Source organism: Balaenoptera borealis (assembly GCF_965194805.1).
Source record: "Balaenoptera borealis genome assembly, chromosome: 3".
Lineage (NCBI taxonomy): Eukaryota > Metazoa > Chordata > Mammalia > Artiodactyla > Balaenopteridae > Balaenoptera > Balaenoptera borealis.
The window spans coordinates 107118730-107146240 of record NC_138866.1 but is presented as its reverse complement, the minus strand read 5'-3'; the positions used below and the strand labels follow the sequence as shown (position 1 = coordinate 107146240).

The 27511-nt window shown below is 36.0% G+C and overlaps 1 protein-coding gene and 1 long non-coding RNA gene across 5 annotated transcripts in view; one reads left to right on the top strand and one right to left on the bottom strand.

Moving 5' to 3' along the window:
* Positions 1 to 27511, bottom strand: part of LOC309626862 — an 844624-nt gene that overhangs the window by 27190 nt on the left and 789923 nt on the right. The window lies entirely within an intron of this gene.
* The window catches only part of ADAM10 (ADAM metallopeptidase domain 10), a 114269-nt gene that overhangs the window by 36320 nt on the left and 50438 nt on the right, over positions 1 to 27511 (top strand). For 3 of the 4 annotated variants that reach the window (XM_082388096.1, XM_082388099.1, XM_082388097.1), the window contains exons 3-5: positions 8452 to 8570; positions 10531 to 10689; positions 23268 to 23368. In XM_082388096.1, coding sequence (XP_082244222.1) covers positions 8452 to 8570; positions 10531 to 10689; positions 23268 to 23368 — 379 coding nt within the window. The remainder of the gene's footprint in view (positions 1 to 8451; positions 8571 to 10530; positions 10690 to 23267; positions 23369 to 27511) is intronic. The other variant, XM_082388098.1, reaches the window with a different exon arrangement.

Here is a 27511-nt window from a genome sequence, read left to right as displayed (position 1 = left end):
ACAACTACTGAGCCTGTGCTCTAGAGCCCACGAGCCACAACTACTGAGCCCACGTGCCACAGCTACTGAAGCCCTCGCGCCTCGAGCCCATGCTCCGCAGCAAGAGAAGCCACCACAATGAGAAGCCCACGCACCGCAACGAAGAGTAGCCCTTGCTTGCCGCAACTAGAGAAGGCCCGCATGCAACAGTGAAAACCCAATGTAGCCAAAAATAAATAAATAAATAAAAAAATAAATAAAAGGAGAGATTTGAGATAATGAGAATGTATGACAGAAGGGCAAGTCCCCTTCCTTCCCCTAACTCGCCCAAAAGGGGGCAGGGAGTATTGTAGTTTGAAGGAATATATTCATGGAGATGTTTTAGAAAGCATTTGTCACATAGAGAGTAATTTCCTGGCTGCCCAGACAAGTCTTCATTAATTCAACAAAGATTTTGAGTCTCTTCTGTGTGCTAGATTCTATTTTCTTACCTTATCTCCTGTTTCCCTTCCATTCTTTATACCACTGTACTCCCAGTGATGATTTTTCTCCATCACACAATGCATGCCTTTGCACTTGTAGTTCCTCTGCCCGAAGCCCTTCCCCACCTCCGCTCCATAACCACACGGCTCTTGCTCCTCTACTTCATTCAAGTCTCTGCTCAAATGTCATCCATTCAAAGAAATCTTTCCTACCACTCTTTGTAAAGTGGCATCCTTTTTTCCTCCTACCACTCCGTCCTTTTATCCTACTTTGTTTGTCATCATAGCACTTGTCACTACAATACCAACTTCCTTCCTTCTTTCCTTCCATCACCCTCCCTTTCTCTCTGCTCACAAACCATGTAAAAACTAGAATGTGTTCTGTGAATTGTGTCGTTCATGCCTGTGTCCCCAGGCTTAGCACTGTGCTTGCCCTAGTAAGTGCTCAATAAATACTTATGGAGTGAAGGAATGTTAAGTTCATGATTCTGATCACTTTCTTTGGATGTACACTGCCAGTTTTAATTCTTTGATCTTTTTTTTTTTAGATTCCCTTCCGTTGATACATTCTTCCTTTAGATATAATAATACCATTGTTTATGCATTTTAAGTCAGTCTTTTGTTTTTGTCTTTCACTAAGGAGATGTCCTGTATTTTGCCATCCTGGAGCTCCGTTATTTTATCCTAAGCAGGAGACTTAGCTTGGTGTGGTGGAAAGATCATTGGTTAGCTAACTGAAGACTCTGGTTCAGGTTTAAGCTTTGATTTTATTTGTGTGATCTTGGTCAAATCAGCCTTCTCTGATTTGTGAAATTAATAAATTTAGATGATCTTTATGACATTATACTTTGATTTACATTAAATATCTGAGTAATTGAAGTCTCACTCTACTCTTAAATCTTATTGTTTCAGTGTTTTATATACAGTAGTTTTGCTTGCCAATTGTTTAGTTACATAGTTGCATAAAGTCAAAGTATTTACAGAAACTTTTTTCTGTCCAATAGATAAATTTACTTTTCTCATCATGTATAATACATGTAGTCATGTGTTCTGTAATCGTGCCATCAGGGCAGATTCTTCCCCATGGCTCTTCTTTATATGGGAAAGACACACTGATGATTTGCTTCTCCTTTTATTTTTTAAAAATTTATTTATTTATTTATTTATTTGCTCTGTTGGGTCTTCGTTGCTGCACACGGGCTTTCTCTAGTTGCGGCGAGCGGGGGCTACTCTTTGTTGTGGTGTGCCGGCATCTCTTTGCGGTGGCTTCTCTTTGTTGTGGAGCACGGGCTCTAGGCACGCCGGCTTCAGTAGTTGTGGCACGTGGGCTCAGTAGTTGTGACGCATGGGCTTAGTTGCTCCACGGCATGTGGTATCTTCCCGGACCAGGGGTTCAACCTGTGTCCCCTGTATTGGCAGGCAGATTCTTAACCACTGTACCACTAGGGAAGTCCCTGCTTCTCCTTACACAGGATAAATTTACTTACTTTTGCTTGAGTTTTAGTTTCACTTTTATCTTCTTTGGGAACTCTTGAGGAATCTCGTACATGTATTTTTGCTTATTTGAGGTAATCTATCTACCTCAAGGCCATCAGTAAAGCCTGGAACTGTGTTTTTCAAACTGTAGAGCCCTAGAATTTCTGTGGAGGTTGCCTCAGGTTCTTCCCAATGGGGCGCAGGAGGGCTGACTCTGCCCTTTCCCCTTCTACCAACCTGTTTTGTTTTATCCTTTTTTTTTGGAGGAGGCGGATAGTGGCTTCTTTAAGATAATTTGAAAAAGGACTTTGCTGTTTCAAAAAGTATACTAGTGGAAGTAAACTAGATATTTGACTCATAGTAATATTTGCTATTAATACTGGCAACTTGTCTTACAAAAATAATTTGGATGGAGACTCTGTCAAGCATCTTTATTAAGAAGAAGGTGAATGTTACAAGGAAAAGAATACCTAGAAATGTCAGGGATGGCTATTAAGTACTGTGTTATTGCTAAGAATCACTACCCAGGCCTACCATAAACCTGTTCCATTTAGACACAGGAGACCTGTCTGGGACTGCTGGATTACAGGCATACTTGGAAGCAAGGTTTTTGCTCTCAGATTTCTTCCCCCTGTTACCAAGGTACTTGATTAGTCGAGGTTTTTGTCCTAATATGACTTCAGTTCAAGGGATGCACCTTTAACTATTGCTGTTTTCTTCTGAGAGTCAGAGCCATATTATCTTTAGCCTAAATAGCTATCATATGGGAAAAGGCAACTTCTTTTCGCTTTATATTCTTACTGTTCTAATATATAGAATGGTACCTCTTTAATATAGAAGGTATATGATCTTCTAAAAATTTAAAGAATCATATCCTAGCATAATCTATTTTGTTGTTCTGTACCAGAGGTGGTTCTGGTACCTCTGTTTGTTTGTTTAGTTTAGATTTAGAGTGCTTTTCTAAAGCCTTAGAGGGGAAAACCAACTATTATTACCACATGGTACAACTGCATTTTCAAAGCACTGAGGCCAGAGATTTGGAATCTGTTTTGTGTATTTTTTCAAATTGCTGTCATTTGTTAGCTGATTTTGCCCTCCTATAATTTTACTCTATTCTTTATAACTTTACTATATGCCACTGAGGAAAGAATTACAATAGAACTACTATAATCAAGATGAGAGACAAAATACTGTTGATCCATAGAATCAACATGTGATTAAATCTAACAGTAGGAAAATATTCCCAGTGCAGATGATGTTCCTTATACAGAGCATCTTCCTTCTCAGAGGAAATCTAAAGTTTATCTTTGATGACAGTATACTATATTATAACAATAAAAAAAAAAGAGAACTAAACTTACTGAAAGAAACATAGGAAAAGGGGATTAATAATCAAAGGGAACTTCTTACGGTGGTGTTGTAAAGTAGAATTTTCAGTGCAATTCAAATAAGGTTATATTTTCACTTCTGTATCTTACTTAAATTTGTTCAGATTTTAAAAGGTGACTTGGTGAAGACTGATAATATTACATACATTAAGACTCCTACAACACTCAGCATATATTAGCTTGACTGCTTCTGGCACATGCTTGAGAGGCATTCGTGGTATGATTGAAAGCAAGATGCAGCAACCAAATACTAGAGTTCTAGTCCTAATTCTAGTCTTGTGACCTGAGTCATACCCTTTGATAAAAATATTCATCGTGCTTCCTTTGCAATGTTACTGTGAGGACGGGATGCAGTAATATGTGTGAAAGTGCTCTGAAAACTGTAAACCTACATAAATTTAAGAAGAATGTTATAATCTCATTATCATCGCAATACTACTATCTCAACCAATTCTCTAGGGGCTTTTACCACTAGGAAGGGTATCTCTGCCCGCACAATTTTATTTTTTACCCTAGCTTTTGGGAATAAAATGATTTTTTAAAAAAATGTTTATTTATTTATTTATTTGGTTGCGCCGGGTCTTAGTTGCGGCTCACGGGCTCCTTAGTTGCAGCTCACCGGCTCCTTAATTGGAGCACGTGGGCTCCTTTAGTTGCAGCAGGTGGGCTCCTTAGTTGCGGCATGCAGGCTCCTTAGTTGTGGCATGTGAACTCTTAGTTGTGGCATGCATATGGGATCTAGTTCCCTGACCAGGGATCAAACCTGGCCCCCTACAATGGGAGCGTGGAGTCTTAACCACCGCGCCACCAGGGAAGTCCCAGTACAATGATTTTTAAAAATTTATTTATTTTTATGGTGGCAAAATAACATGTAACTTACTATTTTAATCATTTTTAAGTGTACAATTCAGTGGCATTGGGTACATTCAAAGTGTTGTCTAACTATCACCGTGACTCATTTTTAGAGCTTTTTGATTATACTAAACAGAAACAATAACTTCCAATTCTGCCCTCCTACCAGCCCTTGGTAACCTCTGTTCTACCTTCTATCTCTAGGAATTTGCCTATTCTAGGTCCTTCATAACTGGAGTCATATAATTTGTGGCCTTTTGCGTCTGGCTCCTTTCACTTAGCATAATGCTTCCAATGTTCATCTGTGTTGTAGTGTATATCAGAATTTCATTCCTTTTTAAGGCTGAATAATCCATTGTATGTATATACCACTCATATGTACATCTTTTTTTTTTTTTTTTTGGCTGTGCCATGCGGCTTATGGGACCTTAGTTCCCTGACGGGGGATCGAACCTGGGCCCTTGGCCGTGAAAGCGCGGAGCCCTAACCACTGGACCATCAGGGAATTCCCCATACATACATCTTGAAATCCATATGTTGATGAATATTAGGATTGTTTCCATCTTTTGGCTATTATGAATAATGCTGCCACACACACTGGTGTACAAGTATCTGAGTCCCTGATTTCCATTCCTTTGGGTATATACATAGAAGTAGAATTGCTGGATCATATGGTAATTCTCTGTTTAACTTTTTGAGGAACCACCAAACTGTTTTCCCAAAATACAGTGATTTTTATAAGGCAGTGTTCACTGTAGTTTTTCTGACCTTTGGGCCAAAAGTTTAAGCAATTAAAGAATCAGGTTGGGACTTCCCTGGTGGCACAGTGGTTAAGAATCCTCCTGCCAGTGCAGGGGACATGGGTTTGATCCCTGGTCTGGGAAGATCTCACATGTTGCGGAGCAACTAAGCCCGTGTGCCACAACTACTGAGCCTGCGCTCTAGAGCCCGTGAGCCACAACAACTGAGCCCGTGAGCCACAACTACTGAAGCCCGTACGCCTAGAGCCCGTGCTCTGCAATAAGAGAAGCCACTGCAATGGGAAGCCCACACACTGCAACAAGGAGTAGCCGCCACTCACTGCAAGTAGAGAAAGCCCACGCACAGCAACGAAGATCCAATGCAGCCAAAAAAATAATAATAATAATAAAATAAAATAGAATCAGGTTATGTTTTCAGATTATTTTTTATTCAAGGCTTGTTGAGAAATTGGGAAGGTAGGATGTGTTCATCAGCTAATTATTATTATTTATAATGTGTTGTTTGACAGGACTATTGCAAAGAATTTGCAATTTATATAAATATTAAAATAGTGTAAAGATATGAACTATCAAACAGATGGTAGTGGAATTAAAATTGGAGAACTGGAATCCAATGTCTTAGTTAATGGAATAATATATCCAGCTTCTGATTATTCATTTGTAGTTGATCTGTTTCATGGATTGTGACAGTGCTTAATTCAGTCTGGCTTCTTCTACCATTTACCTGCCTTCCAGGCTCACCCTTGTTCCATTCCTTCTTTGTTGATATATGTTTCAGATGCACATTAATTTTGATATTAATAAAGCAGTGCATCTTGGGGGTATGATGTAAATTTGATTTTTTGTTTTATTATCTGTGTTGCTTCTTGACTCTGTATGTGCATAATTGAAAACTGATTTTATATATGGTTTCAATCCAATTTAAATCAATAGTGAGAATAATGTTTTGTATATATGAGATGATTTTCTTATGAAATCAATATCAAGATTAGAAGGGGCCTACTTCAAGTGTTCTTAAATTCTCTCTGTTACAACATCCCTTTAGGATTGCTATCTGCATAGACACGTAAAGTGATATAAAACTATTTTTTTGAGTAGGGATTGCAGCATAGATTGTTCTCATATTGAACTTAAATGTCCTTTCTGAAGCTTATACCATTTTGGGGGAGGGAGATATAGAGTACTAATGCTGCTGCTTATAATGATTTTAAGGTAAAACAGTTTTGCTGAATAATAAATCCTGAATGACAAACATATTAAGCCCTTGGATTTTTACTGTTTAGTCTGTTTAACAAAGATGCTCTTTTAGAGGTGGTATTTATATAGTAAATTAAAAGTATATGTAATGATAAATTAATGATTTTTCAAAATGTGATCCTTTAAAAAATAATGTGTGTATTTATACTCACATTTATGATCAAGAATTTCATGTCTATTAGTTGGTTAAAAGGAATTTTATGAAAAGGATATACGACAAGAATTCAGGCAAGATTCCTGTTTGTTTGGGATTGTCTTTTTATAACTTTGTGGAGTTCACATTTAGAAGATGTGTTTGGCTTTGTTGATTACTTGCTGCGGTAGGTTGGAATGTTAAGGTTCTAAGGATGTCTTTCCTAGCCTACAGTCCTTGTCACAGTAGTTGGGAAGCCCTAGGGGTTTTTTGGTGAGAGTTTTAGGCAAGTAGAAATGAGTGCAGCTGCAAAATAAAAGGTTGCCAATACAGGAAATTAAGGGAAAAAGATAAAATAGTGTTCAGAAAGGGTGACACTCTATGAAGGTAATGGCTATACCCAACTGTTGACCCCTATTCACTTGAAAAATGATTTGATTTTTTTCTTTAAAATCAACTTTATTGAAGTATAATTTACATAAAATATATTCATTTTAAGTGTATAGTTTGAGTTAAGTTTTGACAAATGTATACACTTGTGAACCACCATTCAAATCAAGGTGTAGAACATTTCCATCAGAGCAAAAAATGCCTTCATTCCCTTTTGCTCTTAGTCTCTCCATCCCAGGCAACTACTGATTTGCTTTCTGTCACTAAAGATAGATTTTGCCTATTCTAGAATTACATATATATGGAATTATATATACTATGTGCATTCTTTTGTGTTTTATAAAAGTACCTATTTTTAGTAGTTTGATGATTTTACTGCTGAATAGTTTGCTACTGTATGACTAAGCCACAACCTTTTTCTCTCTCTACTTGCTGATAGACATTTAGGTTATTTCCAGGTTTTGGCTACTATGAATAAAACTGCTTTGGACATTTGTGTCCAATTGTTTGTGTGGACATATATTTTATATTTTCATTTCTCTTGGGGTAGAATTGTGGGTCATAGGGTTTTTGTATGTTTACCTTTATAAGAAACAGCCAGTTTTCCAAAGTGATTGTACCATTTTTTACCTCCACCAGCAATGTGTCAGAGTTCAAATTATTCTACATCCTACTAACATTGGGGGGTTGGCTAATTAAAGACTTTGGTTCATATTCACTGAGTAGAAATTGTGTTATATGCAGACCTTTATGGCAGTTATAAAAGAGACTTGATATAGTTTTTAAAGTTTAGTAATGATAGCTACTTTGCTACCCTTTACATCTCCTTTGTGCCAGGTACTGTGTTAATGACTTTACATACATTATAATCTCTAATCCTTAAAATGGTTCCAGAAAATAGAATGTGTTATCTTCATTTAATGGACAGGAATCCTGGGCTAGTAAGGATTTACTAGGCTTAAGATTTAGGCTTAAGATTTTGATTCTGAGTTTGATTGTAAAACCCTAGATTTCTTTATTTAATTTTATTTCAGTATTTTGGTCTTTCCTTTTCCTTTATAGAGGACAGTTAGAATGAGTATGATTTCAGCTAATATCATGGTCCTTTGGGTTTGGGATCTCCAAATTGAACTGAGAAAGGTCTACAAAGAATTATAGAAGATGCCCCAGGGAAAAATAAAGGAGTTGTAAAGTTTTCTGTGTGTGTGTGTCTGTCTTTCTGTATGTGTGTGTCTGTGTGTGAAAGAAAGAGCATGCATACTTGCTTTTCTGAGAAGAGATGTTAAGTATCTAATTAGATGGCACTTTCCTATGTGTTCTCTTATCTGAGTTGTGAATAATAGGGGAAAATGGAAAAGCCCTGGAATTACTAGAGAGGGGAGACAGGTAGTGGTGAATTAACAGTAACTGGGTCAAGAAGCTTGTTTTTATCTTCAAGCAACTTAGTTGCCATTGGAATGATCTTGTTTCACCATGTGAGAATCAGTCTATAGGCATTTATTTTTTTAACATATCCCTAGATGATTACTGTTTAATTGTATGTGAGTTGTATCACAGTGTTAGGTTGAATTTCAGAGCAGAATTTTTATAAGAAAATCTTGGCCAGTTATTTCCCAAATAGACAAATTGTGTGAAACAATCCATATTTTGCAGATTTTTTTTAATTTAAAAAATAATTGTTTAAATTTGGGTCCTTTTAATTTCATTTTTTTCCTTTCCTACCCTGTTTGCAGACATTTCAACCTACGAATGAAGAGGGACACTTCCCTTTTCAGTGATGAATTTAGGGTGGAAACATCAAATACGGTACTTGATTATGATACCTCTCATATTTACACTGGACATATTTATGGTAAGTTGAACCTTAAAAGAACCCTCTTTAATTTTTTTCTACACAAGGAAATATATGCATTTTGAAGTATAGGCAAATATTTCAGAAAGATGGGATAAGTCCTGGGGAGATCTGAGTGTATCGTGAAGAGCAATGGGCTTTGAAGAACAAAGTAATTCTTGGATCAGCCTTTACATATATGTTTAGTATTGAATTATGCAGCGTCTGACTTCTGAAAGGTATGAAGTTTTGACTCTCTCACTACCTCCAAACTGTTAGGTTTTTAAAACAATTTTAATGATTTATATAATTTTCTGATCTTCCAAGCAAGGAATTAACAGTAACTTAACTATGTTTTATAACGAAACTGTAAAGATTATCTTAACAGCCAAAAATAATGTGACAAAGTCGTTCATAGGAAAATCCTCCCAGGGCCTTCCTTCCTCTGGATCTATTTGCTTTTTGTTCACAATTCTAATGAATTTCTCTTACTATACCAGATTTAAAAAGGTATTAGGGAGATGGGGGGCACACTTATTAGCCCAATAGAAAATTACATCTGTCAGCTGAGTAATGTAAGAAGAGTAGAACAATTGATGGAAGTCGTAAAAGAGTTTAAAAAAGTCTTCTGGCGGCATTAGGGGCAAAATATCATTGAGTTACAACTGTACGTTAATAAATACTCAAGATGATCCTATTTATTAAGAGTTATTAAAGTTAACTGAAAGTTAAATTTTATGTCTACATATTAGAGAGATTTCCACTCAAAATCCTAACTTGAAAAATTAAATTCTTTGAGAAAGGTTTCTTATTTTTTTTTATGATGATGGGTAAATGAGGCATTTCTGTACTTAAAATTTCTTATTTGTAGATCAAGCGTAGTTAAAAAATTAGAAGTTTTTTTGTATTCTTATAATTCTTTAATGGAAAAGGAAAGTATTTTTCCATAGGTCGAGATTTCTAATGTTAGATTATAGTTTTCTGTTATTTTCTTGATCATTTATCTTGCTGGACAAGTAACTTAGTAGTCTCCCAGCACCCCCCCAACCCCAGCTTTTTTTTTTTTTGGTAGGTGATAGTCAAAAAGTGTACAAGACTAAATGAGTTTGCAGATAAACATCATATCATTTAAAATACAAATGTCTTGGAGTCAGCTTCAGTCTATGATTAACTTAAAGTCAACTAATTACTGTTAATTTACAACTTAGAAATTGCAGAAAGCCTGATTTTTGTTTTAATGAGAAATTTTTAAATGGCAAATTTAACTTTTAAAGCCCCCTCCTAACTTCCCACCTCTTCTTATTTGATGTTTGGTACTCAGCTTTTCTTTATGACTGTATTAAAAACCAAAACTACCTTTTTTCTTATTATTTTCTTTCCTTAAAGAAGTATAATTGATGGGACATTATCATGAACCTTTTCCCAATATCTTAGAAAGAATTGTTGGCATACTTTTGTTCAAATTGCTTCTGAAATATTAAATACTGTCTTATTTTTAAAATGTATTTATAAAACCTACTGGTGGAAAGGAAGCTAAAAGGTTCGTGCAGAATATATTAGGTGGGAAAGGAACTTTTTTTCTTATGGCAATGAGAGTAGAAATTCAAGAGATACTTTAATATCTTTATTTTGAAAGTATATATTTTATCAGTGGATCTGCTCGCCTCTAAGTTTATTGAAGTCATTTTTTGAATGACTATTGCATGCATGCCAGGCACTGTGCTAGGTTCTGGGAATTTGATCGTCAGCAAGACAGATGTTCCATTTTTCATTGTTGTTACTATATATATACTGTACATATTTTAACTAAGTTCTAGTTGTTGTTCACATTCAGGTTGATATATTTCATGTGAAAATTAATTTCCCCAGTAAATTTGTATTTAGTTTTTTTTCAGTACATAAGAATGGCTTTATAAAGGAGAATGAATTTAACATTCATGTGCAAATCAAATTTTTAAAAGTTTGTGGCTTTCATTAATAGGTGAAGAAGGAAGTTTTAGCCATGGGTCTGTTATTGATGGAAGATTTGAAGGATTCATTCAGACTCGTGGTGGCACATTTTATGTTGAGCCAGCAGAGAGATATCTTAAAGACCGCACTCTGCCATTTCACTCTGTCATTTATCATGAAGATGATATTAGTAAGTACTTAAATTTTGCAAAGAGTATATAAATAGTTAAAACTATGTGGAGACAAATGAAACCTGAGCTGTTTTCTTTCCTAAGCTATTAATCAGGCTAGAAAATAGTTTCACAACTAAAATCTCAATTAAAGAATAGATCTATATAGTTGAGACAGTATCATTGTCAGTCTGTGCCAGTACTACTTTGTTGATATGCTACAACCAATTCTATTTGAACTATGAGTCAACTAACTCTGATTGAACTGGAAATTCTATATTGTGATATCATCCAGTTATTTAATGCTGTAACACCTTTGTGTGTGTGGCCCACCGAAGCATCATCTTCTTATGGAAATTTCAGTGTGGATATTTGCATAGTATTTAAAGAATATTTTAGATCTTTTTGTAATTTCTAAGCCTTTTGAGTATTTCTTTTTGGAATCTTGAAATGACTTCCGCTTGGTAAGACTTCCGATTTATCTTTATGGATTTTGTTCTTGATCGTGGTCTTTATATGATGGTAATTTGTTGGGAGAGTTCTTTTTCTGTGTTTTAAGAGTAGAAAATGTATTTAGACTTCCCCTTTTCATTCTACCATTGTCTGTATATCCATAGTCATTTAATCACGAGAATGCTGTAATGAAATGACCCAGAAATACATTCCTCTAATTCACAGGCCTCTTGAATACTCATATTTTATTTTTGACTGTAGTTAAGAGTAGTCTATCAATTTTTGCCTATTTTCCTTATTTGGCAGCTTCCAGGCTTCATTTTCCTTTCTACATATAGAAATTTGTTGTCAGTAATTTCGTTCTCACCCCTGGTAATGAATGTACTGGTAAGTCTCAACAATGTTGACTTCTTGCTCTATCAGCTCTGACAGTTTCTGTACTTAAGTCTGTCCAACTGCTTGTCATCTCTAATGCTCGATTACTATAGAAAATAGCATAATTATTCTAGATAGAATACATTTATGATTTTGGCTACTTTTTAAATCATAAATTCGTTAATGCTACTTGTGCATATTTTTGCTCATCCCTATTTGATTCCTTTTCCAATTTCCCTTCCTGGTATTTCAGACTCTCCTCAAGCTCCAAGCTACAGTCTTCCTTCACAAGCTAGAGTATGAATTCCTTTGCCTTCCTTTCTTTCTGCCAGTAGAATTATCATCTACTTCATTTGTATGTTACTTTGTAATTTTCTGAGTAAGCTAATCATTTTGCAGGTTTACCTCCCCTACCAGGGTGTGTAAGTTCTCCAACTGCAGTTTCTGTTTCTTTTGCTCCTTTAGCATTTCAGATATCATTTATCTCTGCAGCAGTTTCTTCACTGATACTTAATAAAGTCCTGCAACATTTTCCCTGTAATGTTTTCTCAAAATCAAACAAGACCTTTGGGAAAGAAAGGAGAAGAAGAAATGATTGACAGATTTTGAACTGATGATTTCCTTCCCATGATATTGTAATCAAACATTTTCCTTTGCTTTGTATGTCTTATAAGTATCTTCAACTGTGTTTGTTCTGCCTTTTATGATTTCTGTTGTTTGTCTTCTCTCTCGTTTCCATTCTTCTCTTACCTACTTGTATGTAGTTTAAGAATGTTCTGCTCTTTTTTCATACTTCTGTTTCTTCCTCATCATATAATTGCATTTCTTTCACTTTGCATCTTATAGTAACTTTCAAATATCTCCCTTTATTTCACCCTTTTCTTTTTCCCCAGAGGTGATGAGTTAGCTTGCAGAATCAGTGACATTGGATGCAACTTAGTTTTCTGTTCCTTTTGGCATTTAACTTTACCATTGATTTCAGTGCTTAACTCTTACTTGTCTTGGTAAACATATATTCATGGTAGGGAGATCTTTTAACGTTCTGCTTGTTATTACATGCCAGTAGTGGTATTAGAGCTTAAAAACAGCAATGTTTAGAGTGATTTTGTTTGTAACTTCTTCTGGTAAATGGAAATGTAATGATATGAGGATAAGAGTATGGGAAGCAATTGCCTTAAACAGAATTTTTAATGCTTGCAGATTTAGACAATTACTTTGGAAAAACTATCTGAAAATCTGTCAAGTTAACTACAAAAGGAAAGCACCCATGTATTAACCATTTAGTTTTTAAATAGTTGCTCTAGTCTAGATTCTAGACCAAGGGTTGGCAGACTTTTTCTGTAAAGGTCCAGATAGTAAATAATTTGTCTTTGTGGGCCATATTTGCTCTGTTGCAGCTGAATTCTGCCATTGTAATATGAAAACAGCAATAGGAAATATGTAAATGAATGAGCATGGCTATGTTCCAATAAAACTTACTGACACTTAAATTTGAATTTCATGTAATCTTAACATGACACAAAATATTATTCTTTTAATTTTTTCCCACCATTTGAAAATGTAAAAACCATCTTTAGCTTTCAGGCTAAACAAAAGGACTCATTTATCTAGCAGGCTGTTGTTTGCTTACCCCTCTTCTAGAGGATGGCTAGATAAATTTACTTTTTTTTTTAATTGAAATATAGTTGACATACAATGTTATGTTAGCTTCAGGTGTGCAACATAGTGACTTGACATTTAAATACATTATGAAATGATGACCATGATAAGTCAGTAACATCTGTCACCATACAAAATTATTACAGTATTATTGACTGTATTCCTTATGCTACCTCTCCACGACTTAACTTATTTTATAATTGGAAGTTTGTGCCTTTTAATCTCCTTGACCTAGTTTGCCCAGTCTCTTACTCCCCTTCCCTTTGGCAACCACTGGTTTGTTCTCTGTATCTATGAGTCGGTTTCTGTTTTGTTTTCATTTTTTTTTTTAAGATTCCACATGTAAGTGAAACCACATTTGTCTAGATTAAATTTACTTTTAATTGGCCCTTTAACCTCTCTGTATAGAATACCTAAGGTTCTAATAGTATTAGTAGTAGTACAAGTAGTTATTACTCTTTGATGTATAACCAGCACCATATAAAGTTCTTTGCTTACATTATTTTGTTTAATCTTCACAATAACCCTATGAGGTATATAGGCACACATATTATCCCTACTTTATAGATGAGGAAACTAAGCCTTAGAAAACTTACGTCACTTGATTGTAGATCTCGTGTTCTTAACCATGTGTCTTCTGCTTCACTCCTGGAAGAAAGCTGTAAATTCTCACTGCCATTATTCCAAGGATTTCTGGGTCTTTTCTGAAATCTGTAAGCCTCCCTGAAATCACACATTTGCATCTATTGCTGTTTAGAGCCAAATTCTTTCCCTAACATATCTAGCAATGGATGCTTTATTTCACAACTAATTAAAAGGGAGAGGATGTCCCTTTATTATTTAATAATAATATTATTATTATTTTAATATAATTTGCTTAAGTGCCAATAATTTATTTTTACAGCTGAAATACTGCATGGCTGTTTAGATCATTGTGTATATACCTGAGTGAATTTGGTGTCCCTGTATTTGTTATTTTCAGCAGAAGCAAATGACAGGGGAGGCACGCCAACTTTGGATAGGAATCCTGATGAGAATTTGGCTACCCTCCTCTTAATACTGTTTTTGCAACTCTAAGCATAAATATATGAAACCACCATGGAAAATGATACTGATATTCTGGAGAACCTTAGGGAATAGCTTCTGAGGCTGTACCAGAACATAGAGACAGTTTTCAGTGAAAATATAGATGCTTTGATATCCAGTTAGATGTGAAGGTGATAACTACATGTAGTTATCAGCTTAAAATTCATACTTGTTCAATTCCATACTTAGGTGGTAAAAAACACTCTCTTCTAGGACATAGAAGTGTGAACAATTATGACAGGGTAAGAACACCATTTAGTCCTCTGCCTCTTGGCCCAGTTTATTTTAAAGAAACTGGGAAAAACATTGTCCCATAAACTATACTGCTAGTCTTAGTAATATGAATAGCTTTTAGGAATGACTGACTGTATGATTGCTTGGAATCATTATTACAATCATCGTTGTAAATAGTGGACCTTTGCACCCTTTTGTATACTACCTTTCTGAGAGGCAAAGGTCTAAGTAATTTTCCCATGCTGTACTTATGAAGAAATATTTTGTTTCTGAATTAAAAGATATTTTAAGTAAATACATGAAGCCACAGAGTAAGAGTGTTTAGGTTTATTCTTTCACTTCAGATTATTTATTTTCCTTTGGGTGGTATAGGAAAGCCCAAGGAGCTTGAATTTGCCTGTGCCTCATAGTATTGTATCAATAGTAGGTTACTCTTACTTTCAGCCTGTGTGCTAGCTGTAACTGTACTTATCGCTTCTTTCTCTTGTGCTTCAATGGGAAGACCCCTTATTTCTTGTTCTGAAAAATTGAGACTGTTAAATTTTACTTAACCAGTTCAAGGTGAAGGCCTCCTTCCGGTAGAAGCCTCTTCATTTGTGAAACTTCAGGATATTGCTTTTAATGAACCTTAAAAAAAAATCAGTTAGTTTCATATTGTGTTTTTGAAGTTGTGGGTGTAAATGAGTTTTGTCATAGTCACTAAGACTTCCAACTCCTTTTGTGTCACTGTTAGTGGAAAGGAGGGACAAAGGATAGAAGGAAAAGAGGAAAGGAAGAATTGAATTGGAAAGTATTGATAATGACTAGCATTGTTCAAATCTGACATTGTTAGATTGTCACATTTTCCTTCCAGAGGTACCAGGAAATTCTGAGGATTATCATGGAAAGTTTCTATATGTGCTTAAGGTCCAGTCTGAGCTTGGAAATGTGCTTATGTGCATGGAGTTGTGAAAAACTGTGGTAGACACTTGGAAAGATTAAGGAGTGGAGTGTTCTTATTGATAATTCAGTAGCAGAATGGTTTAAGACTATGATAGGAAGTGCCTATGACTTCAGAACTCCCATAGTGTATACAAGTTTATTGGTTAATCTCTATACTGTATGTTTTAATTCACATGTTTTACTTAGCATTGATGTTAAATACTTAATTTTCTTAAGCAAAGTGGCAGTATTTAAAAGAAATATAAGAATTTAGTGGCATTGTTGACTCTGTTTTTGCTTTTTTTTTCTGAGTTAATCTCTAGGGAAATATAATTTCTCCAAATAATTCACAGGCACAAGTGAAGAAAAGTTGAGAAGCCTGTGAGAAATGGTAGCTATTTGAAAAATATTTAATTAGAAATGTAAGATATTTAATTGGGAACACATTTAAAAAAACAGATTAAAAAGAGACAGTGAGGGGTTTAATTCTTTTTGCAGAATTTGGAGAAAATATGCCCAGCCCTTTCATATTATTCAATCACAGTTTATTTTATTTATGTAAATAAGACTCAAGTTGAGAACACTTTAGATCAAGACATTTTCTGATTGGTTACCATATATATCGGGTTGGCCAAAAAATTCATTCAGGTTTTTCCGTAAGATGTTACGGAAAACCCAAATGAACTTTTTGGCCAACCCAATATATATTTGTATATATATTTATTTAAAAACATAAATAGAAAATATTTTGGCTGCATAATGATCATTTCAGAAACATAAGATTATTTAAAAATAACAAAGCTCTTATATTGTAAAACAGCTTTAAAACTCATCCTAGAAAGTAAAATTATATTTGGAAATTTTGTTCTTTTTTTCCGAGAAATATCACCTCATGATTGTGTTTTGCAGTGTTTGAGATGTTTTTACAAACAGATTGAATAAGAAAATTAATTCATTGTACATCTGAATATTGCATTAAAGATGCAGTTTTTAATAAGTTGTCATTATACTGTCAAGTCATATGTTTTGAGAGTTTGGAAGAAGTTTATAGACATTTGATGTGGTAGTAAGAAGAATGAATTTGAAAGTTTTAAATTAAGACTTCACAAGCATATGCATTTAAAAAATAGGGATTTTCTTTTGGGGGGCATTGTTTCTTCATCATACCTCATCAGCAAACTGTTCATGGAAAATAGAGTTTTCTGGAGTAGACCAGAAGATTGATGTAGTTGTGAATTCAAAAGAATTCTGTAACTTTAGTACGATTGCAAAAGGGACTAGAATTAGTTCTAAACGCTAAGTTTGAAGATGATGGAAACTGAAGCCTAAAGAGTCTTAAGCCACTTGGGCAAGATATTTTCATGGCAAGGATCCATGTTTCCTGGCTTTTACTCCAGTACTTATTAGTTACATCGTAAGTTAGTAGAGACTTGTTTAAAGGTGGCTAAAGTCAAGGGACTTAATGACGGTAAAGACAATTGTTGTGAGGATTAAAAAAAAGATTAGGAGAAAGCTAAGGCTTTATTTTTGGTATCATTGTTGATTTTGCAGAAGTGTGGCTATCTTCCCTACTGAAAAATAGAGTAAATTTACATTTTAGGTTCAACTTTTATGAGTGATGAGTTATAGAAAAACTAGTAGAAGTAGCATTGAGTATATATGTGTGTATGTACTAGGGATAAGAGGCGCTAAAACTAGATCTTTCACATCTCTTCTAGCACAGTTCAATGCTTGACATTTATGCTAGCGACCTTGTGAGTGTGCCTGAGGACACTGGTCTAGGACTTGGGCCCTGTAAAGAGCTGCTTTACATTGTGATATCAGATTTATTATAAAAATGTTAAATTCTGTTCATGGTTTATAAATTTGGAGATTAGATCATCTCCATAAGCAATCTTGTTATATTTATATTCAAACATTAGACTAGGAATTCACTGATGTGGATTTTACTGCTTTCAGCAACTGTAGAGGCTTAGAATTGCTGGGGAAGGAAAAAATTGCCCTCTGCCCTTTTTAGGTTCTTCTAGGTGGTCTAAGAATTAAATTGACATGAGACAGATTAAAAGGAGAAAATCAAATTTAATTATGAATGTACGAGGTCTCCATCAGAAAAATGAGGCCCCAGTTAGGCAATTGAGGTTTATATGGCATTTGAGAGGAGAAGGGGCTAGGGGTTTGGTACTTCAAGGGGGAGGAAAAAAATTATAGGAAGATGGAAAAGCAAATGTTGGGTAAACAAATGTTTGCTCTGCCATGCAGGGACAAGGGGACACAGAGAGGACTTGGTCTCTGGGCCCTGCCAAGTTCCTTCTACCACACCTAGCCCATTATCTTTGTAGATCTCTCTGTGGATAGTGCTGTTCCTGCACCAGGCCCTTTATCTAAATTCTTCTAGGCAGTTAAAGGGCAGGTAAAAAGAAAGACTTCCTTAGTCTTCTGTTTCTTAAAAATAATCAGTCTAAAATAATCCTTATGCCAGAGAGAGACATTTTGGGGTGGCAGATTTTGTTCCCCTGCAGAATCATGGACTTAAAGGCAACCTTGTAGGGGCTTCCCAGGCGGTCCAGTGGTTAAGACTCTGCACTTCCACTGCAGGGGGCGCGGGTGTGATCCCTGGTCGGGGAACTGAGATCCCACATGCTGCGTGGCACAGCCAAAAAATGAGAAAATATTTTAAAAAAGGTGACCTTGTAGATCAACTACTGACCTTGTAGTTAAAACTGTTGCAGAGTTTAATTCATTTGCTTAAGATCACACAAGTTAGTGGGAGACATGGTAAGGAAAAAGCCCAAGAGGTGATGTGTCAGAACTGAGGCATGGCATTTGTGTGAGAAAGTGGTTTGAAGGGAAATCTGGACGAAGTTTTACAATAGCTTTGTGACCTTATGCAAGTAAGTAACTTTACCTTTTCTGGGTGTCATTTTCTTCATGTTATAAAGTGAGTATGTAGATCATTAATACTTCTTATTTCTTCTAAAATTTGATGATTCCAAACTGCTTTTGCTCTAAAACTGGAAATATTTTTGGTTTTTCTGATTATCAAATGACTATATAAAATAGACTTTTTTGCTTGTGAATTAAGTAGAAGATGAAGTGTATCCGCCACCGTTAGCATTTTGGTGAATAGCCCTTTAGGTCTTACTTATCATTTTTTTTCTTAATAAATTTATTTTATTTATTATTTGAGTGTCTAATCTGTACAAGACACTTTCAGATACATTGGATACAGTGATGAACAGGGCAAAGTTTCTGTACTAACGCACTTTACAGTCTCCTGATCAGAATAATAGAGCAACGTTTCTCCTGTTGACCTGATACCCGTGATTCCCTTGGCCCCCAACACTAACCTTTCTTAAAAAACAAGGGTGGGAAGGGACATGCCTGGACCAGCTCTGAGTTTCTGTTTCCTGGGAGAGCAGGGTTGTGAGTGCATGTTGAAAAGGGGACCATCTTGAGCTTACTGTCCTTCATACTATGCCCTTCTCTCCCTGCTCTCCCCACCCTCCCCAAACAGAGACTGGTTGTGGGGGATGGGGAAAGGGGCACTAGGGAGAAAGGGCCTCTGTCCACTGCAATTGGAAGAGGGAAGGGTATTTGGGGGCTGTTTGGCCCATCCGTCCATTCCTCCACACTCATCATCTCTCCTTAAAGAAAACAAAAAGTCTGCTCGTCTGTTTACTGTCTCAATGAATCCTTGTGGATTTTTGGCAACTTTGGGAGTCAATGACATTTTCATGGGCAAGGACCCAACCTACCTACCCTTCAGATACCTAACAAATCAACTTTTTGTACAGTGTCTGTGGAACCACTGTCTTTTAAATTCAATGAATACCATAAAAGTTGGGTCATTTGATTGAATTTAGTGATTCATATTGTGTCATTGGAGGAATTGCACCAAGTTTTGATGGTTAGAGAGTTATCTCATAGCTAAAGCTTTGGACTCTGCAGTCAAATTCCTAACCTGGCAGTCACTTTGAGGGAGGGATGGCTTGCGGGGAGTAGTGAGGAGGTAAAGTCTAGTCTAGTTAGTCTGTAGTGAGAAGTCGGTGTTTTATGCATCTCTTGGGCAGATGATCTGAACTGTAAATATTCCCCCTTCCTGGAGTGGACGATTGAGAGTTAACTAGAGCTATTTCCTGCTTGAGGTGGTATCACAATATATGTATTATTTATATCTGTGCTTTCTACAACAAAACAGAAGCAAGAAGTTGGCATGCAGAGGAACTGGAAGAAAGGCCGTAGATTTAAAGCTGATCTTTGTTTTAAATAGGCTGAATATTCTACGCCAATGACTCATTCTTTGTGAAAGAATATGCTGTTTGGCCTTTTCAGGGGAACTACAGTTGCATCCTATGATTTAGCATCTCAATGAGGGCTTATTCATTAGTTGAACAAAGGCTTTTTCTAGAAATGGGGATTATATTGTCAGTAATTTTAGAGGGAAAATGTCATTGTCCATTTTCATAGTTAATGTGGTGACCAGGGAAAATAGGTTCTTTTAGAAGTTTTGAAAGTATATGGGAAACATTTTATACTCGATTCCTTTTTTTCTATTGGGAGAGTTTTGTGCTGACAGATTTTGAAGCATATATAAAATTTATGATATATAAGATACAATTTACAAAGAAACAAAGCACTCTAGTTCTTTTAAATATTCTAATTCTTGATGTTTCTTTTTTTAAAAACAATTAATTAATTAATTAATTAAATTTTGGCTGCGTTGGGTCTTCGTTGCTGCACGAGGGCTTTCTCTAGTTGTGGCGAGCAGGGGCTACTCTTTGTTGTGGTGCGCGGGCTTCTCATTGCCGTGGCCTCTCTCTACTGTGGAGCACGGGGTCTAGGCACATGGGCTTCAGTAGTTGTGGCATGCAGGCTCAGTAGTTGTGGCTCACAGGCTCTAGAGTGTAGGCTCAGTAGTTGTGGCACATGGGCTTAGTTGCTCAGCGGCATGTGGGATCTTCCTAGACCAGGGCTCGAACCCGTGTCCCCTGCATTGGCAGGCGGATTCTTAACCACTGTGCCACCAGGGAAGTCCCTTGATGTTAATAATGTTTTAAATTATAGTGTACTATATAAATAATAGTTTTATTTTTTAATTCCCCTACACATTTATAAATAACAAGGGAGTTTCAGTAGTTTGACAAAAAATTTTGAAGGCCATGGAGCAGTTGTAATTTTCCCCATTGATTATTAAGATCACTTTGTATAGTTTCAGCTTGCATGGTCAGTTTTACTGCCTACAATACAGTGGTAAAGCGCGGACTGCCTGAAGTTAAACAGTGAAATAGGATTGAGAAGGGACTCTGGAAATACATTATCATTGTCAGGTGGCATAAAGGAACTGCTTGAGGTTACAGATTATAATTTTTTTTTTTTAAAGATTTATTGATTGATTGATTGATTGCTATGTTGGGTCTTCGTTTCTGTGCTAGGGCTTTCTGTAGTTGCGGCAAGCGGGGGCCACTCTTCATCGCGGTGCGCGGGCCTCTCACTATTGTGGCCTCTCTTGTTGCGGAGCACAGGCTCCAGACACGCAGGCTCAGTAGTTGTGGCTCACGGGCCCAGTTGCTCCGCGGCATGTGGGATCTTCCCAGACCAGGGCGCGAACCCGTGTCCCCTGCATTAGCAGGCAGATTCTCAACTACTGCGCCACCAGGGAAGCCCCCAGATTATAATTTTTGAATGAGAATAGTTATAGTTACCAGTTGCTTCTCCAGCCCCATTCAACTGGAGCGGTATAGGTAGAGAGCTGAATTTAAACAGGTTTTGGTGGAGAGTTGGGAAGGGGTTGGTGGCAAGGGAGTTTAAGGTAAATGCAGTGGAGTAATTATAATAATAATTGACTATGGGATTTAAGCTGAATAAGGAGAAAGAGAATATCCACTAGTGAACACGGTGGTAGCATAGGTGGATTGAAGGGTTTTTGAGATGTCAAAGTATTGTTGGAGTCTAAAGGGAATGTTCTGAAAAGATGAGTGGTGGAAAGAAAGGATGAGGAAGTTGAGATTAAGAAGGGGTTTCAGAAATTGAAGTAGGAGAAGACAGTTGGAGAAAAGGTAGGATGAGTGTATTGGAAGGATCATCCCCATTAATGTTGAAATCACTAAGAATTATGATTGGGTGGTACCAGAGAGAGTGACAGTGAGTTAGGAGCTATAAATAAGGTAATAGAGGGAAGTAGTGAATTGGAGGCAGCAAAAACTTATAGTAAATTGGAGTACTTGATGGTGTAGTCTCATGACTATAAAAGCTGAGCCCCAATGAGAATAGTCCTGATGTTCCCAAGGCAGGAAGTGGTAGATAGCTGTGAGTGTTTAAGTAAGTGGGGGTCAAGGGAATGTCTTCCTAAGAACAGGGAGAGTTCTGGGGTTCCCCCTTGATTTCTTTTTTTTTTTTAAATAAATTTATTTATTTATTCATTTATTTAATTTTTGGCTGCATTGGGTCTTCGCTGCTGCACGCGGGTTTTCTCTAGTTGCTGAGAGTGGGGGCTACTCTTTGTTGTGGTGCGCGGGCTTCTCATTGCGGTGGCTTCTCTTGTTGCGGAGCACGGGCTCTAGGTGTGCGGGCTTCAGTAGTTGTGGCGCATGGGCTTCAGTAGTTGTGGCTCGCGGGCTCTAGAGCGCAGGCTCAGTAGTTGTGGCGCACGGGCTTAGTTGTTCCATGGCGTGTGGGATCTTCTCGGACCAGGGCTCGAATCCGTGTCCCCTGCATTGGCAGGCGGATTCTTAACCACTGCGCCACCAGAGAAGTCCCTAAGTCTATCATTTCTTCCACATTTATTGATTGGAATTTTACAGCTGTTGCAATCTTGACCTCTGGTAAAAACTAACATTTAAATCAGAGCTGTTATATCAATGTAAGTAGGTTGTCCATAACCCCTACCTCCTACCTGCCAGTTTAGATTTGTATTGTGATATTTAGTTAGTGTTTCCAGTGAAATAGGTCACTAGTGTCCACTTCAGGTTCTAGATTTACTTAAGAAACAGTGTTTCTAATTATAATTCTATGTATTATAAGTATATGCTACTTAAGGATGTTTCAGTGCTTCCCCTCTAACCCATGTCTCCATATTTTATTTTGATAGTTCTCTTAATTATGGGTAGTAGATTGAATTATAAAATATGTTCATGAACGAAGGAGAACCTTAACAAGGGAAGTATGTGAACTTTGAGAGAGTGAAATAAACTTTTAAATGACTACACTAAATTGAACAGCTGTCTGGAAATAGAAACAATTCAGTTAAGGCTAAATTAATCACTGTTTAATTATAAAGGGAAAACAAGTGATAATAAAATAGTTATTGCTTTGTAAAGCATTCACTTGAATTATACATTGAAGAAATTTAAACTCAGTCTGCTTTTACTATGCCATAGAGCATGTTTCTAGGTTACTTTCCCTTATGACTAGTTGGTATTCATTGAAGGAATTCAAACCAAATATGATATTATATTTGCCTAACTGTAGTTCAAATTGAGGTAGCTTTGTACATTTGCAGAATAAGAAATTTAATGTGTTTGAATGGAAAGTTATAAATTACAAAATGAAGTAAATTGCAGTGTTAAAATGCTCTATGTATCTGAAGTGGGACAGGTTGGGAAAGTTAAACGCAGAATAAAGAATGATTATTATTCTTTTTTAGAATTCACAAATCATTCATATGACAAAAACTTAGAGACCAATGATGTTGAAGGAGAACTTCAGAACCTGCCAGGTTTTAAAAGTAGAATGCCTAGCATAATGCCTTTCCCGTTGGAGCCCAATAAGCATTTATGGCTTTCATTAATTATGACAGTTAAATTTTCATTTATAAGATAATTGGTAATACCTAAACATGTGACAGTAATAATATTTCTTCTTTGTGTTTTAGACTATCCCCATAAATATGGTCCACAGGGGGGCTGTGCAGATCATTCAGTATTTGAAAGGATGAGGAAGTACCAGATGACTGGTGTGGAAGAAGTAACACAGGTAAGGATTTTAATACAAACTTGTGTTTAAGAAATGGAAGTGAACTTGGGTTTGTGTTTCTGCATTAAAAATGTATGTTCTAGGATTTCTAAAAGATTTATACTGCCGTCGGGAAATATTTATATTTTTTAATGCTCAAAGAGGCCAAGTAACTTGCTTATAATAAAGGTGTGATGCTGCGATTTGAATACAAATCTGCATGACCCAAAAAACATAACGTGTCCAAAATATTCTCTTACGTGTTTTATCATAAAATTAAAAAATATCCAGTCTGACCATGTATTTTGTATAAACGTGTTTGTATTAATATGAAAATTAGAGTGACCAGCTTCCCCTGGTTTGCCTGAGACTTCTCCAGTTTAACGTTGAAAATCATGTGTCTCTAAGCAAACCAAGATGGTTAGTTACCCTAATAAAAATCATAGTACTTTTGATATTTTAAGTTTTTCTGCCATTGACTGTTGACGTTTTATTCTTTTTTGACCTCCTTTATTTCATTCATAGGTGATAGTTTTATGGTTATTTAAAACACAAGTTTAAAATTAAAAAAAATTTATTTTTATAATAAAGCATCATATATCTTGAACATCCTTTCTAAAAGTAGTAGCATCGATTAACATTTCTTGAGTCGCAAATGCAGATTTGTATGTTTCTTAATCTGCAAAATGGCATAAATAATACCATATCAAATGGGTCTTTTTAAGTCTAAGTGAGATTTTATTCTTGTCTTCATTGAACAGTTTTGTATTGATCTCCCATATGTCAGAAGATCTGTGATAGGTTCTGGGAATATGTGGAAACTAAGATGAAGGCTTGTCCTCACAAAGTTTATAGTTTAATTGGAGACACAGAAAAATTGAAGATAGTAGGAAATGGAAGAAGATTAAGCAAAGGGTGATATTCTACACACAAGAAGACTAGTTAACCTAGCCTTGCAAGTGTTTGAGGACAATAATCAGAAACTAAAAGAAAAAGCAGAAGTTAGGTTGACCATGAAGAGATGGAAAGAGGAGGAACAGTATATACAAGGCCAGAGAGATAGCAAGACCAGTAAAGAATTCTTAACTTCAGAGTGAGGTGCAAAACTAGAGACAAGGAGACTAATTAGGAGTTGTTGCAGTTATTCAGTTGAGAAGTGATAGTGGCTTGTACTAAGGTATCGGCAATGTGGATAGAGAGGCTGAGAGTATAGATTGCTAGATATAATACCGTTTAACAGTGGCTAGACATAACATTTAATATACAAATGTAGGTTGTATTTTTTTACATCAGCAACAGACCACCAGAAATGTCGCGTAAGAGAGGATACCATTAAAAATAATATCAAGAATATTATGTATCAAAGAATAAACGTAACAAAGAATTATAAGACCTGTATAAGGAAAATTACAAAATTTTATAAGAAATGTTACAGATGATTGATTTTATTATGGAGAGGTATACTATATAAATTGGAACATAATACCTAATATAAAAACATTAATTTTCCCCATATTGATTTGTAGATTCAGTGCAATTCCATACAAATTACAACATGATTTTTCACAGCACTTGATGGGTCTAAAATGTTACACGGAAAAGTGAAGGCTAAGAAGAAGTGAGGCCCATCTGAAGGTGATGAACAGGAAAGAGAGATTTACCCTGGAAGATATTAAGACTGACTCTAGTAATTGAGAGTGTACTTTCAGCATAGGGATGTACAAATTGACCAGAGGAGTAAAATTGAGTGCTCAGGAACAGAGCCATATGTATATGAAACTTTGTTATGTGGTAGAGGTGAAATCTCAAATCAGGGAGGAAAGTAGAGACTATTGAATAAATGGAGCCAGAGAAAATGTTTATCCATTTGGAAAAAATGAAGTTGGATCTTCATCTCACATCATATTTAAAACAAAACAAAACTCTGTAAAGTACTAAAACGAAAACTTTGAAACTCTTAGAACAAGTAAGTGGAGATTTCCCTTTCCAGCCATGATAGAGTAACAGGTATCCAACTAGCCATCCTGCAAAAAACAACTGGAAAACAAAACAAGAACCACAACAACAAAAAGAAACAATTGTTTTCAAATATTGGCCAACAGGCAGTACAGGATTGAGATACCTGAGAGAGGAGAAATAAATATCTCTGTGATTTCCCTGACTTTTTGACTGGAGGCAAAATTTTAGGAATGGCACAGTGAAGGGCATTTCAAGAAGAGTAAGAAGTGCACAGCGCTGTTGCACAATTGAAGAGATACGTTCAGGTTCTGGAAGGCTGAGGTATCTGGATTTATGGACATAGTACCTGAGAGGAGAGAGCTATGCTGAGAAAAAGCTATAGATATCTGCACAGGGGTCGCCTTGAATCTTAGCCGGATTCTAAGCTTTGCATGCACAGGGTAGGATTCTATGAGAAAACTACCCGAGAAAGAAAAACTACTGAGGAATCTATGAACTGAACAACTATCAGAACTTGTACTTGGTAGAGATCCCAAGCCATGCTTGGAGTAGGCTAATCTCATCCTAGACTAAAGGCTACTCCAGACCTGTCCTAACTAAGCTGAAAAACCAAACTTCAGGAAGGTCAAGGTGATTTTCAAGTAAATTAGTTGCCTGTCAGAACAAAGCTCAATAATACTTGTTAAAGAAGGACACTGAATGCAGATACTCAACGATGTAGCATTCAGAATGTCAGATGTTCAGAAAACATTGCTAGATGACAAGAAGCTCAAGAAGTTGGAAAATGTGATCCATAATCAGAACAAAAAACCACCCAGATAGAAACAGACTAGAAATTACAGGCATTAGCACATGAGAGCTTTGAAACACCTCATATTAATGTGTTCAAAAAACTATGAAAACAAAGAGAAGAGAATAGTAATTATAATAAAAGAACCAAATATAATCCCCCAGTGGGGATTTATCTAGTAATTGACAAACAGATTTTCAAAGTTATATGGAAATGTAAAGGACCTAGAATAGCCAAAACAATTTTCAAAAAAGAACAAAAGCTAGAGGACTTATACTACCTGATTTTGAGATTTACTGTAAAACTACAGTAATCAAGATGGTGTCATCTTGACCTCAGGATAGACTTAGGTCATGGAGCAGAATAGAGAGTCCATATCCATTTGGCCAGTTGATTTTCACAAAAATCCCAAGGTAATTTAAAGGACAAAAGAGCAGTCTGACAGATAGTACTGGAACAATTGAATATCCATAAAAAAAAAGAACCTCAGTTTATACCATTACACCTTATACAAAAATAAACTCAAAATGGATAATAAATCTGCATGCTTAAAGCTAAAACGTAAACTTCTAGATAAAAACATAGAGGAAATTTTTGTGACTTTGGAATAGACAACAATTTCTTAGGACACAAAAATACCCTGCCGAAAAAAATTACGAACTCGACTTTGTCAAAATTAAAAACTTCTCAAAAGATACAGTTAAGAAAATGTAAAAAGAAGCCACAGACTGTGAGAAAAATGTCAGCAGTACATATATCTGACAGAAGCCTTCTCCAGAATATAACAAGAAATCTTATAACTCAGTTTTTAAAAAATGGTCAAACCTCAATTAAAAAATGGGCAAAAGCATTTGAAAAGACACTTGACAAAAGAAGATATTAAAAAATATTTTGTATTTTGAAGTAGAGAAATACTTTGAATAAGGCGTGGAAACTTTGACTATTAAAGAATTGATGTATTTCACTCTATGAAAATTAAGAGTGAAGGACACCTTAAAGTGAAGACAGTTATAAACTTTGAGACAATATTCACAATTCATAACATTGACAAAGAATTGTTTTCAAGAAATAGAGAAGTAGTCCTTCTCCTGTTTAGAACAACTAATAGAGACCAACCTGACCTCAAAATATGAATATTTAAAAAAATATATGTTTATGTTTATATTTGTGTCTGCATGTGTGTGTATTTGTTAGAAGGCGTTGGAGAGATAACAAAGCTGTGAAGAAGTGTGGGACCAGATCTTAGGGAAAAAAGAGGGCACTTAGGAAGGTGAGCCTGACGTTCAGGGCTACCTTTTCTCTAGCTTTATCTTCCAGTTCCTGAGGAGGGTAGCTAAGAGACTGAAAAGCTGAATAGAACCCTCCAGATTCTTGAGGCTAAAGATAAAAATACTATTTCGGGACTTCAGGTTGGG